The sequence below is a fragment of the Gekko japonicus genome, unplaced genomic scaffold (genome assembly GCF_001447785.1).
Source record: "Gekko japonicus isolate JY-2015 unplaced genomic scaffold, Gekko_japonicus_V1.1 scaffold3220, whole genome shotgun sequence".
NCBI classification, from domain to species: domain Eukaryota; kingdom Metazoa; phylum Chordata; class Lepidosauria; order Squamata; family Gekkonidae; genus Gekko; species Gekko japonicus.
This window is the reverse complement of record NW_015166523.1, coordinates 52305-69158: the sequence shown is the minus strand read 5'-3', so window position 1 is coordinate 69158 and position 16854 is coordinate 52305. Positions and strand designations below refer to the sequence as shown.

At 51.3% G+C, this 16854-nt stretch overlaps 1 protein-coding gene across 1 annotated transcript in view; it reads right to left on the bottom strand.

Moving 5' to 3' along the window:
* Positions 1–16854, bottom strand: part of LOXL1 (lysyl oxidase like 1) — a 30528-nt gene that overhangs the window by 758 nt on the left and 12916 nt on the right. The window contains exons 2-5 of the mRNA XM_015412291.1: positions 12645–12753; positions 4593–4730; positions 3792–3948; positions 1849–1944 (exon numbers count right to left, since the gene is read on the bottom strand). Coding sequence (XP_015267777.1) covers positions 1849–1944; positions 3792–3948; positions 4593–4730; positions 12645–12753 — 500 coding nt within the window. The remainder of the gene's footprint in view (positions 1–1848; positions 1945–3791; positions 3949–4592; positions 4731–12644; positions 12754–16854) is intronic.

Here is a 16854-nt window from a genome sequence, read left to right as displayed (position 1 = left end):
TTCCCCCCCCCCCCCAATCTCTCATCCTACTCTACCTTGTGTTGCCAGCCTCCAGACAGAATTCCTGGCTCTTGCGGAACGCCAGTGCGGTGGTTAGAGCGCGGGACTAATATCTGGGAGACCCAGGCTCGAATCCCCATGTCTGCCATGGAAGATGGCTCCCCGGGGGGAGGTGGTCTCCTTTTTTTTTGGGGCCTGGGGGGGGGGGGGCAACAGTGGGAAGGCTTCTAGTGTCCTGGCCCCACTGATGGACTTCTTGATGGCACCTGGTATTTTTGGCCACTGTGTGATACAGAGTGTTGGACTAGATGGGCCATTGGCCTGATCCAACATTGGCTTCTCTTATGTTCTTATCAGTAGGCTGAGGGTCAGACTAAGCCTTGAAGACCCAGGTTTGAATCTCTGCTTGGCCACGATGGTCACCTGGTGGCCTTAAGCAGGCTTCTCCCCCCCATCTCTCATCCTACTCTACCTTGGGTTGCCAGCCTCCAGACAGGACCTGGAGAATTCCTGGCTCTTGCGGAACACCAGTGCGGTGTTGTGGTTAGAGCGCAGGACTAATATCTGGGAGACCCAGGCTCGAATCCCCATGTCTGCCATGGAAGATGGCTGGGGGACTTTGGGCCAGTCACACTCTCTCAGCCTGACCTCCCTCGCAGGGGTGTTGTGGGGACAAAAATGGCGGCGAGGAGAGCAACAAAGGCCACTTGAGGTCCCCATGGTGAGAATGAGGGTGTACAAAAGAAGTAAATAAATAAAAGTTCTGGGCTTACAACCAGGGCCATTTTTGGGCAGGAACGCACAGGAACGGAGTTCCGGCTGGCTTCAGAGCTGGCCACACCCAGTACAGCCAAAACCTCTGTGTGCGTGGCTACAGAGGGAAGGCCTGGATAGCAACCCCCCCAGTGACTCTGAGGTGGGGGCCTGGAAGGATTTCCCTGGCCTGTCCAAGGGCTGGCTAGCCCGGGCTCCCCGCAGCCGTGGGGTGCCCGGGCAAGCCAAGGGAAGGCATGGGGTGTGTGGCCTAATATGTTAATGTCTGCTGTTGGGTGTGTCCTATTATGCTAATGAGTTCCTGATGGGCTTTTTCTACAAAAAAAGCCCTGCTTACAACTGATCTCCAGATGACAGGAAATGGCTGCTTTGCAGGGTGGGTTCTGGGGCATTATACCTTGCTGAGGTCCCTCCCCTCTCAGTTCCTACCCCGTCAGGCTCCACCCCCAAATTCTCCAGGAATTTCCCAACCCAGAGCTGGCAACCATAAGACTGCCTCACAGAGGAGGCCAACAAAGTGAAGGAAGGACCTAGGGTTGCCAAGTCCATCTTCCACCCCCAGCGGGGGACTTTGGGGGCGTTCCTGGAGGGGGTGGGGCATCCCAACGTGATGACGTCACGTTGGGGACGTCCGCCCCCCGCCCGCGTGCCAGATCTCCAGAAACGGCAGTTCCCTGCACTTAAAGGAGCCGGCGTTTCCCCTTTAAGAGCAGCCGCGTTTCCCTTTTAAGTCCACGAAGCTGGCATTTCCCTGCAAGCCTGATCTCAAGCGGAGATCGGGCTTGGGAGGAAACACGGGTTCCACACATTTAAAGGGAGAGAGAGGGGTGGCTGTGGGTGTTCGGGGTGGGGCTTCCCCCACTGGCCATCTGGCCGGCGGCGGGTAGAACCCCCCCCAAAATGGGGGACCCCTGGCAAACCAGGGGTTTTGGCAACCCTAGAAGAACCATCTACGAAATGTGCAGATGACGTCTAATTTGGCTGTTAAGCAGATATCGGTTTTGCTTAAATGTCCCACATTGAGCTTACTTTACTCCCGGGGCACCAATAAATGCTGTCAAAAGGGCAACTGACCTTTAGGATGTAGTTCCCTGGCTGCACGTCTGTGATATCGATCCACTGGCAGTCGATGTCCGCGTTATACGTGTCGTAGCAACCGGGGCTCAGACCCTGAACATAAAGGAAACACATTGCTTGGAGACTGGTCAGAGGTGCGTGCAGGAGATCCGTGGCCTCTCTGTTTCCAAGGATGTTGGGTAGCAGGGATGAGAAGGATCTAGGGTTACCAACCTCCAGATGAGGCCTGGAGATCCCCTAGAATTACATCTGATCTCCGGACAGCAGGGATAAGTTCCTCTGGAGGACATGGCAGCTTTGAAGGGTGGAGTCTATAGCATCCCTCCCCTCCCCAAATCCCACCCTCTCCAGTCTCAACCCCCAAATCTCCAGAAATTCCCGAAGCAGGAGTAAGTAAAGGTAAAGGTAAAGGTTCCCTTGCTCGAAAGCCAGTCAAATCAGACTCTAGGGTTGCGGTGCTCATCTCCGTTTCCAAGCCAAAGAGCCAGCGCTGTCCGAAAACGTTTCCGTGGTCCTGTGGCTGGCATAACTAAACACCGAGGCACACGGAACGCTATTACCTTCCCACCGAAGTGGTACCTATTTATCTACTTGCAATTTCTTGCTTTCGAACTGCTAGGTTGGCAGGAGCTGGAACTAGAGATGGGAGCTCACTCCGTCATGCGGCACCCGGGTCTCGAACTGCTGAAGTACTGACCTTCCACAGCCTGCAGTTCAGCGTCTTAACCACTTGAGCCACCGCAGCTCCTTCTGAAGCAGGAGTACACAGCCCTTTTTTGACATGCTGGTTGGGAGTGATCCTAATGGAATTGGGGAAGTGACACCACAGTTGGAGGCATTGCCCTCTTTCCCTTCTGCTGTTTTCCTGACCTCAATTGCCTTCTTCCTCAAATTCCTATTTGGGGAAGAGGAAATACAGGGGCTGGCATGGAATGGAAGGATTGCCTTCTTCCATAATGTCTGGCCTGCTGGTTAAGATCTTCATCTCAAGGGGTGCTCTGTATTGCCTCCACCACAGAGCTGAGATTATCAGTCCCCAGAAAAGGGGCATTTCTGGTGGTGGCTCCCCACCTGTACTATTACATCACTATTGGCCCCTGGCTGAATTGAAATTTCTAACCAAGTGAGAAAGGTACACAACTGAACCATTACCATAGGAAAGGGTACCTGACCATGGCAGCAAACTATTAAAAATGAGGCCTCTGATTAATATCTTTGCCTTTGGCCACAGAAAATAATCATTAAAAAAACTTCATGTTGGTCAATTTATAAGACATGATTGTTGTAATGTCAGGAGCCATTCTGGAACATCATTTGTTTGACCGCCGAGGAAGGCCCATGGGCCGAAACGCGTCTGGTTAGGGTCAATAATGGTCGTTTTTGCTTGTCATTGTACAATTTGATTCTTAATCGAGGCTATTGCCAGGGCCAGTATTTATTTTATTTATTTATGTTTGTTATTAGACCTATATCCCGCCTTCCTCACATGTCAGGCTCAGGGCGGGTTCCAAACATACAGATCTGCAAATAATGCAGATTTACAAGCAAATACATATCCATCAATACAGCAACCATTACACTCACTAAAATCACTAAAACACTAAACATTCAATGTGCCTCAGCAGATGATGTTAATTCTGGCAATGTTGTCGTTCCAGTTGGCTTCTAGGATCTGCGGTCACTGCGGGGAGGGGGCAGATCCGTTTTTAAATCTACTTGCGTATTCTTGTACATCTGTTAATACTGAATGTTTTCAATTTGGACTAACTGAATCATCGGGCCTGCACATCCATATCTTCTTAACCTTTAGGTTCTTAATTCAGGATCCTCTTACCCCTGGAAGTTTTCCTGGTGCCAAGGGAAGAGAGTTCTGTTGGCTTTGAGTCAAGGCCTTAGATTAGTCAGTCGTCCCCCCCCCCATCTTTCCTGACTGCTCTCACCTGCGTGTGTGACGTGCAGGCGTAGCGCTTGAGGTTTCCGAAGTCGCAGGTGGTGTCCTCCAGGCAGAAGCTGGCCTTGTGGCCTTCCGCCACCTTCTTGCCGGTGGCCGCATCCAGCAGGTCGTAGTGGCTGAACTCATCCATGCTGTGGTAATGCCTGAGGGAGAGAGACCAGGGCATGAGGAACGCAGGATACACTGAAGCTTCTGCCACGCAAAGAAGATTGGGTTCCACGTTGCTGCTAGCCATAAAAGCAAGGGGCCATGCAGTGGTCCTAAGCAAGGTATTACCTGGTATTACTTTTGTAGTTTTACTTTGGGGCCTACGCAGCTATCAACAGCTTGTCCCCAAGGTCGCTCAACAAGTGTTTGTGGCGGAAGAGAGATCTGAACCCAGGTCTCTTAGGTCCTTGTCTGACATTCTAACCATTATGCTAGGGGTCCCCAGACCTTTTGAGCCTGTGGGCACCTTTGGAATTCTCAGACGGTGTGGTGGACGCAGCCACAAAATGGCTGCCACAAAATGGCTGCCACAGCCTTCCTTCCGTCACACAGTGAAGATCCTTGTGCTGTTATGGCGGCTCCTACCCAAAGAAAGGTTTTAAGAAGAAGAAGAGATTGGATTTATACCCCGCCCTTGACTACCCAAAGGAGTCTCAGAGCGGCTTACAAAAGGTGTTAGCAGATTCCATGGTGCCCACGGGCACAACGTTGGGGGCCCCTGCACTATGCCACGCTAGCTGACCATTTGCTCCTTCCCCAGCCGCCCGCAACCCCTGCGATGCAGAGATTTCTCACTCACTGATGGCAGCTGTGCCACTCCCAGGTATGCCGAGCCCGGTTGGGCAGGAAGTCCGCCGTGCCCTGGTTCTTCACGCGCTGGGGGAAGCGTAGCAGCACTCGGACGTCGTAGTCTGTTGCTTCGGGGGTATAGGCCGTGCTGGAAGAAGGCAAGAGCAGGCGTGACAAGAATGGGTGGTGGAGGGCGATTGTGGAAATGCACCGGACCCTGAGTGCGAATGCTTCTATATATCATAAGCTTTGTAAAAAGGATTGCAATCAGGGCGCTTCTTTTGGGAAAAAGGGGTGCCGAAAACTCTCAAGAGGGAAATGGAGTTTTCAACCTGCAGACTGGAAACTCGTGAACTTTTAAACTTTATAACAAGAATTTTGTTGGAGAGGTTCCGGCGCGCTCCCCCAGAAAACAAGCCCGGATTACAATATTTTCCTAAAAAATTTAATTACCTTAAGCGGAAAGAGTTTAAAAAAGAAAATATAACCACAAACGGTGGCAAGTGTACAGATAAGCCTCTAGAAGAGGTTTCCAAGTTTGTTTGTTTTTTTAAAAAATACGTCCACGCACAATTGTTGTCTGTTTGCTATACGAAGAGTTGCCAACTCTGGGTGGGAAATACCTGGGGATTTGGTAGGCTTACCAAGTCCCCTCGGGGGGCGGGGAAACCTCCGCCCCAGAGGCCTGTTCCCTGCTGCCGCCGGATCGGGCCCCGGGGGGAACTCCACCCTGACGTGCACGTCACCAGGAAGTGACGCGACCATGCGGGGCACGCTGGGGGCGGGGCCACGGTCATCCGAGGGAGTCCCCCGCTCCGAGCCAAGGTAGGACTTGGCAACCCTTTGGGGGGTGGACCCTGGGGATGGAGAGCCGAGACCTCAGCGGGTTCTAGTACCAGAGAGCCCGCCTTCCAAAGCAGCCATTTTCTCCCGGGCAACTGATCTCTGTCACCTGGATATCGGTTCTTATTCCAGGAGATCTCCAGGCCCCACCTGGAGGCTGGCAACATGATGCTGGTGAGGCTGAGTCCTCAATCCATTGAATTATTGGAGGTGGGCATTTATCTGTTTGCTGTTGTAATATAAGTCTTTAAGCAACAGTCAGGGCACGAAGGGTCAACATGAGAACATAAGAGAAGCCAATGTTGGATCAGGCCAGTGGCCCATCAAGTCCAACACTCCATGTCACACAGTGGCCAAAGATACCAGGTGCCATCAGGAGGTCCAGCACCGCCCCCCGCTCCCAAGCACCAAGAATACCGTGCATCACTTGCCCTAGACCGAGAGTCTCTGTCTATACCTTGTGGCTAATAGCCACTGATGGACCCCTGCTCCATATGTTTATCCAATTCCCTCTTGAAGCCGTCCATGCTTGTAGCCGCCGCCACCTCCTGTGGTGGTGAATCCCATGTGTTTAATCACTCTTTGGGTGAAGAAGTACTTCCTTTTATCCGTTCTAACCCAACTGCTCAGCAGTTTCATGGAGTGCCCACAAGTTCTTGTATTATGAGAAAAGGAGAAAAGTACGTCTTTCTCCACCTGCTCTGTCCCATGCATAATCTTGTAAACCTCGATCATGTCCCCCCTCAGTCATCGTTTCTCCAAGCCAAAGAGCCCCAAGCGCTTTGACCTTTCTTCATAGGGAAAATGTTCCAACCCTTTGATCATTCTAGTTGCCCTTTTCTGCACTTTTTCCAGTGCTATAATATCCTTTTTGAAGTGTGGTGACCTGAACTGTACACAGTACTCCAAATGAGGTTGCATCATCGATTTATACAGGAGCATTAATACTGGCTCCATTTTTGTTGACCATCACTTACTCTCCAGAAGACAGGCAGATAGTTTAAAAGTACATCAGCATCCCCGAAGACCCATGAATATTCTAATGCAAAACTGTAATCAGAGCTTTTTTTGTAGAAAAAGCCCAGCAGGAACTCATTAGCATAATAGGCCACACCCAACAGCAGGAACTCATTAGCATATTAGGCCACGCCCTGACAGCGCAACTCATTGGCCTATTAGGCCACACCTCCATGTTACCAGAAGTGTGCTCATCCAGCCACACCCACCTTTTGCTTCTTATTCTGTTTACCTTGTTTGTTGTCAAAACCCAGGGCCTTTTTTGTAGCTGGAACTCCTTTGCATGTTAGGCCACACACCCCTAATTGTAGCCAATCCGAATGAGTTTCTGCTGTTGGGTGTGGCCTATTATGCTAATGAGATCCTGCTGGGCGTGGCCAACTCAGGAGCCAGCCGGAACTCCGTTCCTGTGCGTTCCTGCCCCAAAATAGCCCTGTGTATAATTACTTTCCTCTCTATGGGGTTGCCAGCTCTGAGTTGGGAAATACTTGGAGATTTGGGGGGGGGGGGGGGGGGCCGTGGGGGGGTGGAGCCTGTGGAGGGCTCTCCGTGGGGTGCAATGCCATGGAGTCCACCCTCCAAAGCAGCCTTTTCCTCCAGGGGAACAGATCTCCGTCGTCTAGGGATCAGTCATAATCAATGCTTCCTCTCAGCTGTGGAGTCTTGTGAGCGAAAATTCTACATTGTGAGCTACTGGCGTGAAAGTTGTGAGAGAGGGATCTGGCTACCACATAAATTAGTTTGCTCTGGGGCCCTCCCTTCCTGAGCTGAGACAAAAAGGTGTGAGCCGGAGGCTAAAAAACTGTGAGCTGGCTCACAGTAACTCGGCTTAGAGGGGACACTGGTCACAATACCTTCAGATCTCCAACTCCCACCTGGAGACTGGTAACCCTATAACTGGACCGGCCCCGAGCACATGTTTAAGAGATGCGTCTTGTGAAGTTACCAGTGCCGGCAATTAGACACTTTAGTTATTCCTCTTCTAAAAAGGCACTGGGGTGAGAATACTGATAGCTTAGTAGTTTCATTCTGTGCCCTGGAAGTCGTCAGCAGCTGGTCCCTACAAATTATCCCCCTGTTTGAGGCTTTGGTGGCTGGATCTCACCCTCCCCCCCCCCTTCTCTTTTCCTGTTGCTTTAGCTCTTTGGGCCTTCTAGGGTTTTGAAACAAAATAATTTGTGGGAAACTGAGCTCCTGTTTGGAAAATACTGGCTGCTTGCCCTGAGTTGTTTTCTAGTGGATGGAGTTGTATTTATTTTGCTTTCCCTGCCCACTGAGGCAGAAAGGCCTCCTAGCTAAAGTTGCCAAGTGCCTCCCCCCAAAAAACCCCAGTCTGATTCCTCCATTTCCTGCATTATTATAATCCATCACTCCCTTTAAGAACATCAGAAGAATTATGGATCAGACCAGTGGTCCATCTAGTCCAGCCTCCTCTCTCACACAGGGGCCAACCAGTTCCTCTGGAGGGCCAACAACAGGGCAGAGAGGCTGAGGCCTTCATAAGAACACGAGAAGAACCCTGCTGGATCAGACCAGTGGTCCTTCTGTTCCAGCATCCTGTCTCACACAGCAGCCAACCAGTTCCTCTGGAGGGCCAACAACAGGGCAGAGAGGCTGAGGCCTTCATAAGAACACGAGAAGAACCCTGCTGGATCAGACCAGTGGTCCTTCTGTTCCAGCATCCTGTCTCACACAGCAGCCAACCAGTTCCTCTGGAGGGCCAACAACAGGGCAGAGAGGCTGAGGCCTTCATAAGAACACGAGAAGAACCCTGCTGGATCAGACCAGTGGTCCTTCTGTTCCAGCATCCTGTCTCACACAGCAGCCAACCAGTTCCTCTGGAGGGCCAACAACAGGGCAGAGAGGCTGAGGCCTTCATAAGAACACGAGAAGAACCCTGCTGGATCAGACCAGTGGTCCTTCTGTTTCAGCATCCTATCTTATCTCACACAGTGTCCAACTAGTTCCTCTGAAGGGCCAGCAAAAGGGCATAGAGGCCAAGGCCTTCCTAAGAACATAAGATAGGGTTGCCAAGTGTAAATTCCTCCGGAGCGGGGGACTCCCGTCCGGCGTCTACAGTTTCCCCTCAGATGACCGTGGCCCCGCCCCCAGCGTGCCCGGCGTGGTCACAACATTTCCGAGTGACGCGCACATCGGGGTGGGGTTCCCCCTGGGGCCCGATCCGCTGGCGGCGGGGAACGGGCCTCTGGGGCGGGGTTTTCCCCGCCCCCCGGTGGGACTTGGCAAGCCTAACATAAGAAGATCCTTGCTGGATCAGACCAGTGGTCCATCTAGTCCAGCATCCTGTCTTACACAGCAGCTAACCAGTTCCTCTGGAGGGCCAACAACAGGGCAGAGAGGCCGAGGCCTTCATAAGAACATGAGAAGAACCCTGCTGGATCAGACCAGTGGTACTTCTATTCCAGCATCCTGTCTTATCTCACACAGTGTCCAACCTGTTCCTCTGGAGGGCCAGCAAAAGGGCACAGAGGCTGAGGCCTTCATAAGAACACCAAACGAGCCCTGCTGGATCAGACCAGTGGTCCATCTAGTCCCGCATCCTGTCTCACACAGTGGCCAACCAGTTCCTCTGGAGGGCCATCAACCGGGACAGGATGCTGGACTGGATGGATGACTGGTCCGATCCAGCAGGGCTCTTATGTTCTTAAAGGGAGCAATGGACAGTAATAATACAGGAAATAGAGGAAACAGACTAGGGGTTTTTTTTGGGGAGGGGGGCAATTGGCAACTCTAGCTAGGAGGCCAGAGGGTGTAGACTGGATGAACTCCCAGTGAGGGCTGTCAACCGCCAGGGGGTGGCTGGAGATCTCCTGGGAATCCCCAGGCCTGAAAGACTCTTGGGTAAGGGTAACCAATGTCGGAGCTGCTTATTTTTTGGTGGTTCGCACTGTAACCCTTGCAGTACGGGGGCACGTCTTACACTCTTAATGATGGTGTTCCGTGGTTCAGTCTGTAATATTTTCAAGGTCGGTTTTGATGCAGGATTGCGCAATGGTAGATTTTGTCTTTGTCTTTCCCCCTACCGTTCTCTCAAATGGCACTTAAGATAAATCTATGCACTTCACCCATATTTGCATAATTGACTCAGTTTTGCATAATTGCAGCTCCATCGAGGGCTCTGAATTCACAACGATTTGGAATTGGCGATTTCTTCTCTCTCTGTTTCTCTTTTTCTCTTTCTTTCACAAGGAAATGGTGTCAAGATAGAGATCGGGAGGGTGGGGTGGAAATAGGAAGATATCCGCTTTCCAAATTCTTCTCTGTAGCCACTAGGGTTGGCAGAGGGAACAGAGGAGAGGGGAGGAGGAGGAGGAGACGAAGATGAAGAGGAGGCGATTGGATTTATACCCCGCCCTTCACTCGGAGTCTCAGAGCGGCTTACAAACTCCTTTCCCTCGCCCTCCCCTCAACAGACACCCTGTGAGGTAGGTGGGGCTGAGAGAGCTCTTTCGAGGACAGCTCTTGAGAGAACAGCTCTGACAGAACTGTGGCTCGCCCAAGGTCATCCATCAGCTGCGAGTGGAGGAGTGCGGAATCAAACCCGCTTCTACCGGATTAGAGTCTGCGCACTTAACCACGACACCAAACTGGCTTGAAGTGGGACAACTCTCTAGGGTTGCCAACTCCAGGTTCAGAAATAACTGGAGATCTGGGGTGGAACTTGAGATGGTGGAGAAGGGGCAGGAACTCGGTAGGGTGTGATGCCATACAGTCCACCTTCCCAAGCAGTGATTTTCTCTAGGAGAAGTGGAATACATGTTTTAAATAAATAACAAACAGGTATGTTCTCTATGGAGCTGCGGTAGCTCAAGTGGTTAAGACGCTGAACTGCAGGCTGTGGAAGGTCGGTAGTTCAGCAGTTCGAGACCCGAGTGTGCCGCATGACGGAATGAGCTCCCGTCTCTAGTTCCAGCTCCTGCCAACCTAGCCGTTCGAAAGCAAGAAATTGCAAGTAGATAAATAGGGACCACTTCGGTGGGAAGGTAACAGCGTTCCGTGCGCCTTGGTGTTTAGTCATGATGGCCACATGACCACGGAAACATCTTCGGACAGCGCTGGCTCTTCAGCTTGGAAACGGAGATGAGCACCGCAACCCTAGAGTCGGATTCGACTGGCTTTCGGGCAAGGGAAGCCTTTGCCTTTACCTTATGTTCTCTATGGAGCCTGGAGATCAGTTGTAATCCTGGGGCCTCTCCAGCCCCCGCCAGGAGGTTGGCAACTCTACTCGGAGCCTGGAAAGTTTGCCTGTGAATAGAACTGGAGCCTCGATTCTTGCAAGCTGGCAAAACCTGCCCACGCCAAACAAATTAGTTTATGCGTTTTGCCTTGATCTTATCAGAGGAAGTACCTGTCTAGGACTGCCATCGTCCATCAAAATACCGTTCCCCATATTTGGGAGACCCGCGGGTGGCCTTGTGGTTAGGGGACAGAACACCGAGAAGCGAGATATATTAATAACATAACAGCTTTGCTCTTCCTGGGGCCGCCGGCCATAAAACTGCCATAACAAACCGCCAGCGAATCAATCTCATATTGCCTAACATCTGTAGAGGAGAGCAAGATGTATGGTAAGTGAATGAGGGATTCGCAGAGAGGAGGGTCGCCGACCTCCAGGTGGGGGAATTGGCGTTCACCCGGTATTTACAACTGATCTCCAGGCTTATCGGAATCAGTTCCACTGGAGAAAATGGCAGCTTTGGAAGGTGGGGGCCCTGTAGCATTGAGGGTTGCCATTGGAAGAAGAGAAGAGACTGGATTTATACCCCGCCCTTCACTCCCCAAAGGTGTTTCAGAGTGGCTTACAAACTCCTTTCGCTTCCCCTCCCCACAACAGACACCCTGTGAGGTAGGCGGGGCTGAGAGAGCTCTGACAGAAATGGCTCTTTTTCAAGGACAGCTCTTATCAGAACTACGGCTTGCCCAAGGTCATCCAGCCAGGTGCAAGCGGAGTGGGGAATCGAACCCGGTTCTCCCAGATTAGAGTCCGCGCACTTAACCACTACACCAAACTGGCTCAGGCGGCAGAAGCAGGTGGGCCTTTTCTGGCCTAAATTGCAAGGATTGCTCTCAGATTGTTTTAAGAGACAATGGACCCCTGAATATTACTTGCTGGGGGGGGCATGAACGGGGGAGACTTGGGGCGGCTTGCATGCATTTTGGAAGAGAAGAGAGGAAGAGACTGGATTTACCTCGCCCTTCGTTACCTGAGGGGCTGCGGTGGCTCAGTGGTTAAGACGCTGAACTGCAGACCAGAAGGTCGGTAGTTCAGCAGTTCGCAACCCGAGTGTCCAGTGACGGAGTGACGGAGTGCCCAGTGACGGAGTCTCTGCCCCCAGCTCCTGCCAACCTATCAGTTTGAACGCAAGAAATTGTGAAGTCTGTCACTACTTCCACGACTTCCCCTTCTATTTGCCAAGGAGTGATGGGGCCGGATGCCATGATCTTAGTTTTTTTGATGTTGAGCTTCAAGCCCACTTTTACGCTCTCCTCTTTTACCCTGAGCAAGAGGCTCTTTAGGTCCTCTTCACTTTCTGCCATTAGAGTGGTATTGTCTGCATATCTGAGGTCGTTGATCTTTTCCCCAGCAATCTTAATTCCCGCTTTTGATTCATCCAGGCCAGCATTTCGCATGATTTACTCTGCATATATATTAAATAAGCAAGGTGACAATATACATTCTTGGCGTACTCCTTTTCCTATGCTAAACCAATCAGTTGTTCCATATCCGGTTCTAACTGTCGCTTCTTGACCCTTATACAGGTTTCTCAAGAGACAAAAAAAAAATAGGTACCGCTTTGGCAGGAAGGTAACAGTGTTCCGTGCGTGTCGGCGTCTAGTCATGCTGGCCAGTTGGCCACGGAAATGTCTTCGGACAGCGCTGGTTTATTGGCTTGGAAACGGAGATGAGCACCGCACTCCTAGAGTTGAATTTGACTGGCTTTCGAGCAAGGGAAACGTTTACATTCGTTACCCGAAGGAGTCTCAGAGTGGTTTACAATCTCCTTTCCCCTCCCCACAGCAAACCCAGTTCTCCCAGATTAGAGTCCGCGCTCCGAACCACTACACCAAACCGGCTCTGGTCTACCACCAGGAGACAGAAAAAGCTGCTCTGGGCCATCTTGTCTTTTGCGGGGAGGTCTTGTGCATTCGGCTGGGATGCAAAAACAGGAGACCGTCCTACCTTGCAAGGCATTTTTCCTCGGCGGCACAACGGAGGGAGTAGAGGTGAGCTCTCTGGACGTAAGTGGAAGCCTGGACGTAGTTTGGATCGGGCACAAGATCCGGGAGGCCTGGAGAGGAGAGGCAGGACAGTGTGTTAAGGAGAGACAGTGGCTAAGGTTGCCAACCTCCAGGTGTAGCCTGGATTTCTTCTTGAATTACTGCTGATCTCCAGGCAATCGGTTCCCTTGGAGAAAATGCTAGCTTTGGAGGGTGGTTGCTATGGTATCACATGTGTGCCGGGCACCCTCCCTTCCACAAACTCCTCCCTCCCCACCCATAATTCTTCAGGGATTTCCCCACGCAGAGTTGGCAGCCATGACACAACCCCTCAAGCCCAAGCAAGACAGCATCTAAGGTGCCACCATCATTGAGGAAGAAGAGATTGGATTTATACCCTGCCCGTCTCAGAGCAGTTTATAATCCCTTTCCCTCCCCACAACAGACACCCTGTGAGGTAGGTGGGGCTGAGAGAACTCTCTGGAGAACTGCCCTTGAGAGAACAGCTCTGAAACAACTTCTGACTGACCCAAGGTCACACCATCAGCTGCACGTGGAGTAGTGGGGAATCAAATCCTGTTCTCCCAGATTAGAGCCTGTGCTCCTAACCACTACACCAAATGCAGCGACAGAGGGTGCAAAGGAAACAGTTTAAATCTGGACATAGAATCCTGAAGACCATTGGCAGCAGCTGATTGGTCCATCTGTGGTGGGTGGGGTTGTTGCCCCCAAAACCTGAACTATTTTAGCAGGGGTGTAACGAATCCTTGTTTCTGTGTGTGTGTGTCTCTTTAAAAGCTTGGTTGCATGGCTGCGATAGATAGACTAGAGTGGTTGAGAGAGGCAAGTATGGTATGATTGGTGGTTGACAGAGAGGGGGAGGGGTTTTGGAAGTGAATCTGAATGGATGAGTATGTATGTCAGTCAGGTTTTACAGTTACAGGTTTGACAGTTGAGAAGTTCAGTTAGTTCTGTGTGTGAGGAAAGTGAGAAGCAGTCCTGTGTGGAATAAGTTAGTTCAGTGAGAAACAGAAGGAAAGCTGAGAGAATAGGAAAAATTAAAGGAAAGTTTAATTGAAGACAAGTTATAGGAAAGGCTGTATGTCCTGGAGAGAAACAGTGAACATATATTACCATGAGTTAAAGTGTTACAAAGTTACCTGAAGGTTCCCTGTCAGCAAGGGAGCAGATTGTGTGTGATACACCAAGCAATTCACCCTGTGAGGTAGGTGGGGCTGAGAGAGCTCTTGCAAGAACTGCCCTTGAGAGAACAGCTCTGAAATAACTTCTGACTGACCCAAGGTCACACCAGCAGCTGCACGTGGAGGAGTGGGGAATCAAATCCAGTTCTCCCAGATTAGAGCCTGTGCTCCTAACCACTACACCAAATGCAGCAACAGAGGGTGCAAAGGAAACCGTTTAAATCTGGACATAGAATCCTGAAGACCATCGGCGGCAGCTGATTGGTCCAGCTGTGGTGGGTGGGGTTGTTACCCCCCAAATCTGAACTATTTTGAGCAGGGGTCCCTGACATTTTGAGCCTATGGGCACCCTTTGGAATTCTGATACAGTGTGGTGGGCGCAGGCACAAAATGGCTGTGCCGGGAGGCAGGGCCAGCCACAAAATGGCTTCTCCAGGGGGCGGAGCCCACCAAAAAATGCCTGCAGCTGCTTATCTTCAGTAACACAGTGAAACTCCTTGTGCTGTGGAGGCAGCTGCCGCCGAAGCAATGCTTTTAAAAAAAATCTGCGCAGCCAATTAAATCTCCAGTAGTCAATCAGAAGCCTTATTGGACAAAATCCCTTCCTGGCCCTGCCCACTTTCTGAAAAGACTTGGCGGGCAACAGGAAAGGTATTGGCGGGTACCAGGGGTCATTTCCTGCGGGAGCGCACAGGAGCGGAGCTCCAGCAGTAAGGAGTCCAGGGGGTGGGCACATGCAACAAGCCCCGCCCCCTGCTCCCAGCAGCCCTCAGTCAGGCCACGAGGAGCAACAAACAACCAGGTACGTTGCAGAGCCCCCCCCCTGCCTTCAGGTACAAGCTCTCCCTCCTCTGCGAGGACAGATCTGCACGTTCCCCCCCACCCCAATAGCTAGCAATCCAAAACAGTCCAGTGAAGCCTGAGCGGTGGGTGTTGCCTTCTGACACGCTTCCGGTGATGTCAGGGGGTGTGGCATATGCAAACAAGTTATGCTAATGAGCTCCTGCACCTCTTTTTCTACGAAATGATCCCTGGCGGGCACTATCCTAAGAATCCTTGCTTTTGAGATTTTTTTTTCTTAGGGTGAGTGTGTGTTTAAAACCAAGGCGTCTAACTTCTCGTTCTGGGGGAATCAGGCCGCTGGGTCACATAAGGCATTTTTATGCTTCCAACGGCCCTTTTGGGATTTCTCTGCTGTTTACAACTGTTAATGTTGTGTGACTGATGTATGGCATTCGTTTTAGGGGAAGACGGACAACCCTGCCTGTTTGTTGCCTGTTATTTCTCCCTCCCTCCCTCTCTCCCTCCCTCCCTCTCTCTCTCTCTCTCTCTCATTGTGTTGGCAATCAGCCTTGTATCTTTCCCATGCCTGCCTTGTGGTTCCTCTGGAGCTGATTAAATCGGTCCTTTTATTAGCTGAGCTGCCTGTTCCATGGGCACATGGCTCTTTTCTTCCTCCTCCGGCAGCACTGACAGGCCATTCCTATGCCGCCGTTTGCAGGCAGTTTTGTCTAGTGGTTAGAGTGGGGTGTGTGTGTCTCCATCTGTTTGGAGCCTGTGGAGACATTTGGAATTCGGACATGGCGTGGCGGGCACAGCCACGAAAGGGCTGCCCACAGCATGGCTGCTGCGGGAGGCCGAGCCAGCTGCCAAATGATTGCCGCAGCTTAAACTCCAGTCACACAGTGTATATAGATCCTTGTGCTGCGGTGGCAGCTGCTGCCAAAGCATCGTTTTGAAAAATCTGCACAGCCAATCGGGGAGGAAGAAGAAAAGAAAAATGGCTGTCAAGCCAACACCAGCTGCTGTTGTTCATCCAAAGGACGCAGGAGGAGCGAAGAATGAGATACCTGCTTTATTTTTGATCACATGCCTCAAAGCTTTTCCCTGGAACCAGGCCCATAGCTACGTTGGGGCAGGTGCCATGGCGCCCGCGGGCATCATGTTGGGGACCCCGGGTTAGAGTGTCAGCCTAGGGGGCGGGAGACCCACGTTCAAATCCTCACTCAGTTGCGAAACTACCCGAACCTGTCACTCTCTCTATCCACTGATAGCCAGGAGCAAGGGGTTTGAATGGTGTGTGGGAAATGTGTTCTGATTCCCCCAATACAGAAGCAGCTGGGGAATGCTTAGAAAGGAACTGCCGGTTGGAAAGACTTTCTGGAAGTTCCAGGCAGGCTGGTAGCCAGGATTTTGTGGCTTGTGGGGCAAATTACTTTTCTGCAGTGCTCAGTGGAGAAAGGAAAGCTATTGAGCCAATAGAAAGCTGTTACCTGGATAGATCTCTAAATTGCAAGCCGTCAACCACTTTAGATGACAGTTCTCAGCTGCTGCAAGTTAATCACTTCCGCCAGCCTGAGCTACAATTCTGCTAACAAGCCTGCAGATGGGGATGATGACTTCTATAGTCAAGGAAGCTAACACTTAGGCAGAAAAACTCTCTTCAAGGAGACCAGTTTCTTGACACAGAGTTAGAAGGGATCCTAGAGGTCACCTACTCCAACCCCCTTGCTCAGTGCGGGAGTTAGTCAACTGCAGCACCCCACTCTGCTTAAAGGAGTGCATGCCTTTTAAAAATGTTATAAAATTATTGAAAAAAGCATTTACAGGGGAAATTCTTGCAGGGCTGTGCCTTTAAGAAAGGGGGCAGAGCCCCCTCAAAAGCCCCAACGTAGCTATGGGCCTGGTTCCAGGGAAAAGCTTTGAGGCATGTGATCAAAAATAAAGCAGGTATCTCATTCTTCGCTCCTCCTGCGTCCTTTGGATGAACAACAGCAGCTGGTGTTGGCTTGACAGCCATTTTTCTTTTCTTCTTCCTCCGCCACTGCTCAGAGCAGCCCCACTGAGAGAGTGGCGACCCTAGATGCCCCAGAGCCCACCCTCCAAAGCTGTTATTTTCTCCAGGGGAACTGATCTCTGTAGTCCGGGGAAATCACTTTTCATTCCGGGAGGACTCCAGGTCTCATCTGG